This window comes from Neolamprologus brichardi, chromosome 2, assembly GCF_056152115.1.
Source record: "Neolamprologus brichardi isolate AB-2024 chromosome 2, ASM5615211v1, whole genome shotgun sequence".
Classification (NCBI taxonomy): domain Eukaryota; kingdom Metazoa; phylum Chordata; class Actinopteri; order Cichliformes; family Cichlidae; genus Neolamprologus; species Neolamprologus brichardi.
This window is the reverse complement of record NC_142105.1, coordinates 11072556-11085675: the sequence shown is the minus strand read 5'-3', so window position 1 is coordinate 11085675 and position 13120 is coordinate 11072556. Positions and strand designations below refer to the sequence as shown.

Below are 13120 nucleotides of genomic sequence, written 5' to 3'. Positions count from 1 at the left end.
AGCTGAGACTGAAGAAGTCACTTGGATGAGTGACGAAACGTTTCTCCCAGAAAACGCTACGTCCAGATGAACAGAATCAACTTTTGGAGATCCTCAGGAGGAGGCTGAGGAGCAGGGGAAGGAACTGTTTCCTGAGGAGACCCAAAACAAAGCTCTAACAGCCTCTGTCCTATATACATGGACAGGAGGACTTGTGCTTTGCACTAACATGAGAAGGATCTCTAAAGTAGAGTAATTTTTTTTTTAAGGCACAAAATCACAGCAAAATTGTTGGGGCAAATAAATAAACCGACCCAAACAAAATAGTTTCCTCATGTACCTCATCATGTAAATGTTTAGGTCTGGGTTTTTTGAGTTTGATTTATTATTATAAATTATTATAAAAATAAAGCAGGCCTGCGATATGGGCACCAACTGACCCGAGGTGCGATTTTCATTCAAGCTACTTCACCCTCGGCTACAAACTGCCCCGGTGCAGGCTGCAGGTCACAGCTTGATGGAGCTAACAGAACCACATCATCAGCAAAAAGAAGAGGCGCTTTGTCTGATCCTCCAATTGGCCATGCCTTGAAATTCTAGGCCCGTAACAATAGATCTTATACCCTGGAGTCCCAAAGCACCTCCCTAGGGACACCGTCAGGGGCGGGGAGCTCCTTCATATGGGAAGGAGACATTGCATCCTTGGTTGTCCTGGGAAGCTGAGAGAGGACCAGTGAGTGCTGTGTCTTATATCCCCACGCCCCAAGAAAGCAGCAGAAAATGGATGGATGGTATTTGTTGGTTAACCACTTAACTATTAAGTGCATATTTTTCAAAAACAAATAAAGCTAGGTTAACATCATCATTTAACTGTTTCTAAACCTATCATAAGATGAAAGTAATAAATGAATGAAGAAAGGTGCTGATTAGAGAGCTCTGACCAAATAAAATCCATCCACACATTTCTGAGCAGCCAAGAGCTGCAAACAGAAAGCTGCAGAAGATGTTGACCCAGCGTGTCGGCCATGCTTACATAAGGGCCTGGATATGGGTGAGGAAGCAGCAGTGAGGATGACGTGAGAGAGAAGGGAGACAGGGAAGGCTTCCGGATCTATTTTTAATCCCTCATTCAATGTTTAATGCTCGTGGATGGGCTTTGGGTGTGTGATTCCCTCCAATCCAGAGACTCATTTAAACCCTCAGAGATCTCTCAGGGATTCGTTTGGTCCCTTTAAACACTGCTTCAGCCCACATGCCACCGCGGATCGTCCTCCACTTGACTTCACTGCAGCTCAGCTGCAGCTCTGCGGGTCAGACGCAGCAAACAGTTCATTCTCAGCTATTTATAGATTTCAAATGCTACTTTACAGGAGAAACCCTCAGCTGGTGCAGTCTCTGGATCTCCCGGTAATCCCACACCTAACAATGTGCAGTGAGAAATGTTAAGCTTCTTCCTCTTCTTTCTTTTATTTTTTTCCTCTATTGAAAAACCATTAATGTGGCTGTTTACGTTGTTTTAAAGTTAAACCATGCATAATTCATTTATTTATATCTCCACATGTCTGCGAGGATGACTTTACATATGTGGATATGTGTAGGTTTTATAATCCATATTTAATGTAATATGGTTGTGCCACATGCTCAGCATTTTATCCAGCAGAACGCGACACACAGACCCTGCTTGTTGTGTCTCCTTCATTTTTCTCGTGTGTGCGTACACTGACGATAGTAGCTTAAATAAGTGACGAGTGACGAAACGTTTCTCCCACTGAAAACGCTACGTCCAGATGAGCAGAATCAACCTTTTGGTGACAAATTGTAAGCTACCAATATGAATTATTAGGAGTTTAAAGATGTTATTTATTAACTAAATATAAACTGGAACTCCAGTTGAAATGGCGTGCTCATGCTGACTGAGATCATGACAAATGATGAAAAAGGATGCATTAAATGGTAAATGGACTGGTTCTTATAAAGCGCTTTTCTACTCTTTCTGAGCACTCAAAGCGCTGTACACAACTTGTACATTCACCCATTCACACAAGCACATTTTTCTAAGTGCTTTCTAAGGTAACATTCACACACACATTCATACTCCGATGGATGCATCGGAGAGCAATTTGGGGTTAGTATCTTGCCCAAGGATATTTGGCATGCAGACTGGGGAAGCCAGGGATCGAACCACCAACCTTCCGATCAGTAGATGACCTGCTCTACCACCTGAGCTACAGCCACCCCCATTATTTGACAGATAAGGATGGAAGGATTGAAGAGCAGACGATTCATCTTTTTTGAAAGCATCACAGGAACAGTGTGAAATAAAACACATGGCTATCCTCTCACAGACACACTTTGTCCTGCAGAAGCTGTTCTGGGTCAGTAATTCCTCCGAGCTCAGGGCCTCATGAGATAAATGACGTGCCAATAAAACCTGTGACAATTGAAGCTAAAACAGAGGCAGGCTTTTGTTTTTCATCGACGAACTGCAGCTGGTAAAGCCGCTTTAGTGGCGGTCCGTGTTATCGGCAGAAGATTTGCAGGATTAGCCAACGGTTTGGACATTCATCATAACAGCAAAATCCCAGCGCAGAGTGTTAAAACAGGGTTAAAATGCTGGAGAGGACAGAGAGCTGTGGAGTTTAAGCTCCAACACTAAGCTAAGCTGTAGATAACTGAATGTCTAATTGTGTAACTATGTTTTAACTTTAGAAGTTCATTGTGAACATGATCAAGAGCTTCAATGCTTTAGGGCACAATCTGTGATTAAATCTGACGCCATTGTTATTTTCTGTACTGTTTTTGAGTGTCGGATCCTTTGTGCTCATCGTGTTTATGCCCGGGTCCTGATTTCATGTAGTTTGAAAGTTTCTACCAGAGTCACATGGTCACAGGTCCTCTGTGGACTCTGAGCATGTAATTACAGTACTTCCTGCAGTACTCGAATGCAGGGAAAGTGCAGCCACAGGCTTTTATCTAAGTACAGTAGACTGGATAACTAGGCTGCACATGATAATAACACTGCAGGCGATCAGCCTGTGAAGCTGAGTGCTGCGCAGTTGGCCTCCAGCTACATGCAGCATTACAGTAGGTGATGCAAAGCACTGGTGGAAGAAGAACATAGAAATATATTTCTGTCTCTTTTCTAAAGTTTATTTGCTGATGTGTTCACTGCATTTCACATATTCTTTTGTCTTCTGTTCTGTGGAGTTTTTTTTATTGTTCTTTGGTTTTAACTGAGCTCAAACAAATTTTGGCTGCTGCCAAAATCCCTCCCAAGAAGGCGGGTTTGTCACTCTGCTCCTGTGCTCTTTTACTTGCTCTGCTGCACTGGTTTAATAGAGAATAAATTGCAGACTGTGAGACATCAGTTCCGCCTGCTTCCTACTGGCTGAAAGGTTCAGGAAAAGAGCTGAGGGCGCCGGACAGCTTCCATTTTAACAGAGAAAATATAAGGTTCAAGAAAAGCAAAAGGGAAAGAAACCTTCTGACAGATCACCTCCTCCTAAATGATGCTCCTCAGTGCTCGCTGCTGCAGGAAACATGTTAGGACCTTTGCAATCTGTTTAGTTATTCCTACTTTAGGGTTTGTCAGCTTGCAAACATATTTATAGAAGTAATCTTGGACTAAACTCACAATTTCTGCCATGGAATATGATACAACGCTGCACCAGACGAGACAGGGCAGCTATGCCTGGACTATCTTTAGTCCAGTCACAGGAAAACAACAGAAATATATTTAGATTTTTAGATTTTTGGAACAATTAATTCTCAACACATTAAAATCGACTCCAAATTAGAATGTGGATATCTCAAAGACCAACTAGAGGGACAGTTCTACACAAAGTAAGCCTCGTTATAATCACCTGTGTATTAGTAGCATTCTCATCAAACCCATGATCTTCCACGCTGTTGTTCTTCTCTGTGCTTTTTGCAACTTTTATAAGCAACAAACATTAAATACTCAGAGTCTGATTTTGTGAAAAGGAACAAATATTTAACTGATAAATTTTTATGCTAAACAATTACAGTGGGAATCCATAAATGGAGATAAAGTTAAAACCTTAAAAATACCTTATAAGAACTGCACTCACAGAAGAAATGTAACAGCAGTAGAAGCAAACAGAGAGATGCCAAGGTGGACTTTTTAACCACAATCATTTTTGAGACCAACTATAATATATAGTTGGTCTCAAACTATAACAGAAATAACAGAAATATGCTTAAATTAAACTTATAGAAACAAAAATATAAAAATGTGAAATGTTGAGTGAGTTTCATAATCATGTACGTATCCTGTTACTTTACTCACAGGATTGTAATAAAGTCAGTTAGTTATGTTTGCTCTCAGTGTGGATAGGATCCTCCGTCACTGAGGCCAGTTTATTATCTCACAGAGACTCCGGTTTGGGTCATGTTTTCACTGTTTTATGCTCACTTAATCTCAGACTGGCCTTTGAATTCCAAAAGAGCTCAAAATCAAGTACCTGCCAGGCAGCCAAGTCTCCCTCATTAAAGCCATTAGAGCACGGTCATCAATTATTGAGGAACAGGTAGAAAGGGCCTTTCAAGGACCACAGTGGATAAAGAGTCAGGCAAGATGAGCCCACCCCCCTCCCACACACACTCTCGTCCGTCCCCAGTTTTCGGCTGCTGAATTATTCATGTCAGGAGGTTTTAATAATTCATGAGAATAACATGACAAGAGCGACTGCTGTCTTCTCTGGGGGAAGGCGGTGAATGAATAAATGAGTGAATGAACGATAGACTGGGTGTGTGAAGTGATGAGACCCATGGTGAAAAGGAGGATCAGCATTCTGCTGACACGGCCGAGGATCTTAGGTCCAGTTTTGCTGCTGACGACAAGTTTGTGACACTTTCCTGGCAGTTTGAGGCTTGAGTCGGATTAAAAGACTAGAATATGTTTTTCTCACAGGTTTCCATGAAATGTTCTGAGAAAAATCCCCAAATGAACAGAAGTCTTTCTGATAAAAATTTTAAACACCCAGATTTTAATTTGCACCTTTTAAACATAAGGACTGCAAACAGGAAGTTTGTTGTGTGTGTAATGATATGCTTTTGCCGATCGTTGTATCATATACTGACTCTACTTTAAACTGCAAAATATGAAAGACAATCATTTCCTTCCATTAGGAGCATGCCGTGCGCTTTAAACTGCCACATCATTACCATTTAATATGAATATTATTGAGTTCTAGGAGAGGACTGCGATATCTGACAGTCACTGAAGACCTCAACAAAACACCAGCTGGATAACTCAGCTCATGTTTCTTTAAACGCCAGTTAAACCAACAAACATTTGTTAATTTATTCATTTATTTCATCCCCATTAGCCATAGGCCCCGCCCCAACAACAGCTGCTCGTGCTTGGCTCAGTTAGACAAAATTACAACCGACTGAAAGTCTGCAGACACAACGGCAGCTCTGTGCTCTTAATTATATAACACAAACGGTGCATCAGGGTTAAAGCTGATGCTTAAGTATAATGATCTCTGCAATGATTGCAATCTTAGTTTAGCTTGTAGCGTGTCAGTTTAATCATTCTCACAGAACACTAAGGAAAGAAAAGGCTGTTAACTGGTCATAAACCCAATAACTGGTAACGCTAATTATAACTTTATGATGCCAGGCAGTAAAAATCACCAGTGTGATTAATATAATGCTGCTGGGATCATGCTTGTGTGCCAAATTTAATGCCAATGCATTAAATGCTTAAAAATACAAAAGGTCAGTCTCACTGCAGGATCACGAATGTAGATGACAACGTTGTGCAAATTAAAAGGTCAAATAAAAAGTTTGACCTGATGGCAATCAGGGAAATGTCAGCTGCATTAGGATTTATCCTCTGGGGGCCAAGCTGGAGTTTATCAAAATTCTCAGTAATCTATCCAACAGCTGTTAACTTATGTTCATAGAAGGTTAAAAAATACAGTGTCATGCCCTGTGGTGACACCAGATGTAGAGGATGAGCCCTGACAGCATCATTAGAGTTCATCCTCAGGGGACACTAACTTTGGTAAGATCATCTGAATGCCTCCACTTAAATTAAATCAACAAAGGACCTCAGTAAAACAAAACTATGCTTAAATCAGACATTGACACGACACCGTTAGATTTAGGAAGAACTGCTGTAGTTAGGGGTGGTAGGCGATGACTCTGAATCGGCCTGTTTTACTGAAACGTCACCTGAGGACAAGCCACAGATGGAGAACACCTGGTTCTCCTGTTACCTTTGGACAATAACAGCTCGCCCACATACACATAGCTGACTGAACCGACTGACATCACTGACCCGCTTCTCTAAGACACAAAAGGATAATTAAAATGTACTCTTTTTGGAAGACAAATGTTGGCTTGTGTGTTCGTTAATATGGCTAAATCTACAAGAATATCGAATATAAGCCTTTTGAATATGAAAAAGTTGGTAGTCTGAATTTTAGCATCCTAAACTGACATTTAGCACCACTAATTTATCCATCCCACACATAATCAGGTAGCTATGCAAACACTTGACTCCTACATGCTTCTATAATTGATAAACATCAGTAAACCTTCTCTTACCTCCGTGAATAATCATGGAAGGCATGGGAGCCGTAGGTAAGTGCTGCCGTTTCCTCAGTTTTAGAATCACTCCTCAGAACAAAAGTGCTCCTCTACAACTGGCTGACTAAACTGACAGTCACCATGGAAACGGGTGACACCCTCTTAAACACACCTGTTCAGAGGACAAGGTGTTGGTGATGTCATACCAGCAGAGACACAGATGAATAACGCAAAGAAGGAGGGAGGAAGTGAAGGCTCACTGGGATGAGGTGTCAGGCTGCTCTGTGGTATTTGATATCTGGACATAAGTATTTGTCTGTGTGCACTGAAGGATTAATGGCACCATTTTTTTTTTTACTTTTAAATGATAATTATAGTTTTCTGCAACCTCTAGGAGGACGAGGACTTTACTAAATGGAAATCTGACAGGTGAAGAAAAATGAGCAGAAACTATTAATGAATATGGGCTGATCCAGAAACTCTAAACCAGTTTATCCCAAGGTCAAAGTGAGCAGACAGGAAATGCCAGGAGTAGCTGGATCTTCAGGGTACAGATCAAACATCCACGGTACAAAGCTTGTTTTTAGGACCAGGAAATTTGGTATAGATATCTTCTGTTTTATAAAGTTATAAGGCTTAAAAACCATTGATAAAAATTCGAAGCCACACCCATGTACTTTTAGGGCCTGTAACTGGGAAAATATTCATAGTATGAAGGTAAAAAAAATTAGATATACAAGTTGTTGCACACAAAAACAATCAACTGATTCTGATGGGATATGTGTAAAGGTTTTTCAGAGTTGACTGCTTTTAAAACTAAGAAGATCACAAGACTTGGTATTATTCATCCTCTATAGAGCACTAATGTATGCAGAATAAATGTATGTCAGTCCATTATTGGTTGTTATAGCTGCTGAAGGTTAACTTTGTTGTTTAGCAAAGATTCTTTAATTTCATTTCCTGCTTCAAAACACATTTTTTGTGTGTTTGAGAGTTTGAGAAGGTGTAAACAAGCTGGACTCACCTCTCTTGATGTGTTTGAGTTGTCTCTCTGCCTCGTCTCTCTCCTCCGTCAGTCTGTTGCACTGCTGGAGCAGACAGCAGGGTCAACCCATCAGATCATGTTCCACAACAGGCTGAACGCACAGGTCACTGATATCAGCAGAGTGAAGTTACACCCACACACGCACAACAGTTTACACACTCAGCTGTGACAAAGCAGCGATTTTATCCTGTAACACTTTCAACAGGCTGACAACGAGCAGTACCTGGAAGTTGGTGCATCAGACAAACAATCATTCAGAACCTACATCAAATCGAGAGTCACCAGTTAACCTAACACGCACACCTTTGGGGAAGCTGGAGAAACTGGAGAGAACCAACACAGATACAGGGAGAACACAAAGACCCCTCACAGAACCACACGTTAGGCGGGTACGAACCATGACCTTGCTGCCACTGTAGAATATTTCTGCAGGATTAGCTGCATGCATCTGGTGGTTCTCAAGCTGTGATTGCTAAGATTCACTGGCATTACTTTACTTGGTGACACCAATGTTTAAAATCCAACAATAATATTAATCTTTTCTGAATGTGGCTAATGTGAAGTAATGCTTAGAACACTGCAGTGACAGTGTTAGCAGCTAACAGAAGCATCACAAGCACTTCCTTCCTACCACGTCCTCCAGATAAGCGTTCATTTTGCCCGATGCCCCTCTGTGCTGAAGGCTGCGCTGCCCTCTTCTATCGTCTTAAAATGCTGCCTGGCTTTCTGTAATAACACTGACAGCCCATCACCTCTGATAACAGACTGACTCACTCTGCTCCTGCTGACTTGAAAAGCCAGAAAGGCCATAACTGCTTATTTTCGCATGCACTGTCTCTTCTTGTGCTGTGTTTCGGACAAGCAGCTGAGGAGACGCCACGCTTGAATGTTGGAAAAATGAAAGCAGCTGCAAACGTCACAGATTAACAGAAACTCAACATGCACACTGAAAGACAAATCAACTTTTCCACCACACCCAAACATGTATTTCTAGTCTGACTGAGAAAAACACGCACAGCTGGTTAGAATCTCCCCGTATTACTAACATTGACAGAGTTGCCTGACATATGAAAGGATTCATGTTGCTAAATCAAACAGGTGAAGCCAGGTGTGTGGTGGCATCGTGTGAATAAAAGAGCAGCCCCAAGAAGCTTTGGGATGATGACGGTTTCTTTCTAGTCAGCCATCTCTCAGATATGTGTCTGTGCTTGCTCACTGAGCAGAAAAGTAACTGTTGGATTATCATCCCATCATTCATATCTCCTCCCTCTCACAGGACAGAAGTACAGTGCCCTCCTGAGTGACCACAGCCACTAACAGAGTATCTGCAGTGCTGCTGTGCTCCGCACACAATTAATTTAAAATGGTAATTGAAACTCGTAAAGCTTTCAGTGACCTCCTGCAAAGCAAAAAACAAAAGTACACAGGCAAAGAAACGTCTCCCTGTGGGTTTAAACAACCTCCAGAGTACAAACGCACTGAATGAAACATCACTCTCTGCATACAGGAGAACACTGATTAGCTTCAAGCTCATTTTCTGGAGCAATGTAGTGAAACAAACATAATGGTTAACATATGACTGATGCAAACTGGCAACAGCCAAACCTTGAAGATTCATCAGAATCAGACCCTCTGCAGGGAGTGCATCGTTAAAAAGATTTACCTTTTACACGCTCCATCGGACCGCTGCAGTGATGTCACACGTGACAAAGCGCATCATACGGAAATGCCAAATACAAGGTTAAAACGCGGTTAAAACTTTTAGGCCAAATGGTATGTCCACATGCAGCATGTCATTAGCACAGTCATTGGAGGTAACTACTTCAGATGGACTGACATAAGATGAGCCAAAAGGCAGAAACTGGGGATGAGTTTTATAGTCAGTCAAGGTGAAGTGAATTTTCCTGGTGGCCCAAATACAGGCTCCTTCAAGGACTGATGATTCGAACATTTGGACTTACAGACGTTCGATTTTTATAGTTCTCAGAAATAGAAGATGATGTCTCCTTTGTGGCTTTTAGTGTCCATCCTCGCTTGCCCATCAGCAATTTAAAGATGCATTCAGGCAGTTACTGTCTGCTTGTAAAGCCAGGACAAATCCCACGGTGACCATACTGTACTCATCAGGGGTTTGTGTTCAGGTGGTCATCAGTCACTGGTAAATACAGGAGAAGCATCTGACTGATGCAGCAGCTGGGTGTGATGCAAACACAGACTGGCTGTTTCGACAGAGTGTGCACAGGGCTCAAAGGCATCTTAAGCCTCTATTCTTTCTACTTCTGATCCACAAGAGATGAAGCTGTGCTTGCATCAGGGTGTGGCAGCTTTGGGATTGGAAAGGTGGATTAGACTTTTTCAGTCACCTCCACCTCATGATGCAGGTTAAATGAAACAAAGATGGTGACGGATGAAAGGCCAAACCTGAAGCTTCGTAACACTCTACAAACCGCTGGGTGACTTAATGTTGGTGGCTTCCCCCCCTTACTTTTTATTTACTCTGTGGTCGTTCCAACAAATGTTAGTTATTTGACTTAATCTGCCATTACAGAGCAACTTGCAGCTGATGAACCAACTTTTGACTTTGATGAGTTTCACAGAGCACCATTAGTTTCACTCTGTGTGGCCATAATGACCTAGTATTATAGTCGCAGGCAGGCTAGGTCATGAATGACCACCAAGACAAATAGCTCATGGGTCATTTAGATCACTAAACAAGGTGGTCAGGGACACATTTGACCACATTTTCCACTGAAGATCCTAAAGCTACCTGGTGTTTCTGACAGTGATGGAAGACATTTTGTGGATGACGTACCAACACTTGACAAAACAGAGAAGTAACAACACTGCAAAATCCCACATATGGATATAAATTCTGGGATGTCTTTTTTTCCATACAATTGGTGCTCGCTCGTCTTGTGATTTGTAATGTAAGACCTATTTGCACACATTTCACCTGCACACACCGATGTCAGAGGTGTAACTTCAGCTACTTGGAGAACTGGGCTAATTTCTGGAATTCTTAAACCCGTTAAATGTTATTCCAATAAAATATAGGACCGACAGACACCAGCACTTCCTGGTTTGAGCTCTAAGAACCTAAACTGTTCTTGGGGTGTAGCCCTAAACTGATCCTTCACCATTCTCAGCTCCCCTTACATTAGATTTCACAGATGTGACCTAAAAAGCTCTACAAACAGATGAACACAGTCTGATTAGATCTATTTTGTGTCAGTGACACAGATGTGTTCATGGTGTTCTGATGCTGACAGGAAAACGGTGCTTGATCTCATATCAGTGGTCAAAGTTCGAGGCCATTAAAGGGCGGAATTGCGACAAAACGAAAAGGACGTTCAGCATCCAGCTCGCTCATGCTCTCTCTCTTTTTCCTCCAGCAGCAGGAAGCACTTGTCCCACTTTTGCCCGGCTCTACCTGCAGCCTCACACACTGTCAGCTTAGATTTCCCTCAGGAGCACAGTGAGGGCAGCTGGTTCATCGGCACACAGGAAGGCACTGAGGTTGCCTGGTTGAGCGGTTCGATCTCCTGCACTTCCCACCAACCACGACAAAAAACCTATTCCCCAACCACCTATCAGAGCAGCAGTCCCAAGCTATTTGATTCTCATTTCCTTTTAATTTTAATGGAAACAAACTGTTATTATGAATACTTTTTCATTTTCTTTGCACCGAGACAATTACAGTATTAATACATGGTCCAACCATTCTCCTTTCAGTATAAAATGCTGGCACATATGATAATACCTGGAAGGTTAAGCTTTTTTCTTTTGGCTGAATCCTTGTAAACGGTAGGTAGATTTAGCTAAAATGTAGATGCTTTTCTTTCTTTGCAGTGATCATGCAGTGTTTCTTGGATCCACGCCTCGCTCATGCATTTAAAAAATCCAGCTCGAGGCTTCACAGCTGGGCCTTGATAAGCCAATAAAGTAATTACCAGAATACGGCTAAAGTGTGGATATTTAACTGTATGATCATGGTTGAGGTGGGTGTCTGGGAGAGTGCCTGAGCCAAATGAAGACCAGGAAATTTAGCTGAAAACTGCAATACGACCCTACAATTCTGCTCTTGTTCTTGGATTATAACTTAATTCTTTACAAAGTTCAAGAAGAAACTAAAGCAAACTAGTTTAATATTAGCAGGTTAAATTAGAATGTGAGTAAGACTCTGACTCTTTTCTATTCTTCTTCACCCACAAAACAGCTACAAATACATTTTTCTGCAGAAGATGGTGCTAAGACATAATTTACTGATGAAACCCTGACTCTGATCGAGCATAAAGCTTAGTAATACATTACTGCCTTTGAACATCAGAGCAAGGCACTGACACACTTTGGTTTGAGGTTTCCCAGTAAGTAAGTGGCATAAAGCCATCAAAAGGGGGCAAGAAGCAGGTGAATAAGCACTAAAGGTTGATGGTTTTGTTCCCACCTCAACTTTAAGCATATTTTTCGCTCTTGGAGGTCAAAGGGTGGGGCAAGTAAATTCCAAGAGCAAGGCATTACCACTAAAATGGGGTCTGGGGTTCACTTCCCCTGTGCCCACCCCTACCATGCAGGTGTTTGGGGTCATAACCAAGCCCTGGTGGTGTGAGAACATGATTTAAGGCGTTTTTTATTCTGTCTATTGTAAGGGAGCACACAGTAAGACACACGGTCCAGAATAAAACGGCAGCCTCATTCACTCCGCACATTTTTACACAAAAAGACACACAGCGTGTTTTAAACCCAGAAACTTCCCCGTGAAGGGAGATGTAGCTGTGCTATTCGTATCATTTCTCCTTACTGACTGGTTCAGTTCGCTTAAATGGCGTGAAGAGCATGATTTAGGGAGGGGTCCGGCTCTTTGATGTCTGAGCTCCTCTAGCATAAGCCGGGCGGCGAAATGTCCCACAGGGGCAACAGAGCCGCTCGGGCTCCTGCATACATGCTCGCCTCTCACACGCTGATTTGGAGTGTCGGAAGTCAGCACAGGAGACGTTTGTGTCATTTTACCTCTGTTTGCATGTGTGCGTCCTTCTCCTCCTCCTCCTCGCATCCCTCCATCTGCGCGGATGGTGAGCAGGGAAGCATTTTGATTGATAAATTATCTTCCAGGCTGTTGATGTATTCTTATCACCAGCTATATTTTTTAAAAACCAGGAAAGCCGAACAGAGCTGAAATTCTAGGAGCACATGTCTGAACGTGAGCCCATTTTCTTCCCTTTGCAGCACATGGGATGGAGAGAGGCTCAGTATGATGCTGCTGCCGGCGGGCAGGACCCTCCTCCTCTTCCTCCTCCCTTCACTGACAGCGTCATCCTGCTCCCCTGATCGCCTCCTCTATGGAGGACCACAAGAGCCACACATCGAAATAAAGAATTCTGTGCTTAAACAATAATTTATAGAATTCGAATTGATTTTTTAAATCACTTAATCTAAACACTATTTTTAAATACATTTTTTCAAAATGAATTATTAATCCATCAATAAACCCTTCAATTTGATAATGAATTTTACAAAGAAAAGACCTAAATGTCAATA

At 42.1% G+C, this 13120-nt stretch overlaps 1 protein-coding gene across 5 annotated transcripts in view; it reads right to left on the bottom strand.

Annotated features, from left to right (window-relative positions):
* The window catches only part of shtn3 (shootin 3), a 28307-nt gene extending 15426 nt beyond the window's left edge, over nt 1-12881 (bottom strand). For 4 of the 5 annotated variants that reach the window (XM_087847200.1, XM_087847202.1, XM_087847208.1 and 1 more), the window contains exons 1-2: nt 12593-12881; nt 7565-7628 (exon numbers count right to left, since the gene is read on the bottom strand). In XM_087847200.1, coding sequence (XP_087703326.1) covers nt 7565-7628; nt 12593-12670 — 142 coding nt within the window. In that variant the 5' untranslated portion in view covers nt 12671-12881. The remainder of the gene's footprint in view (nt 1-7564; nt 7629-12592) is intronic. The other variant, XM_087847210.1, reaches the window with a different exon arrangement.
* Nucleotides 12882-13120: the final 239 nt, after the last annotated feature.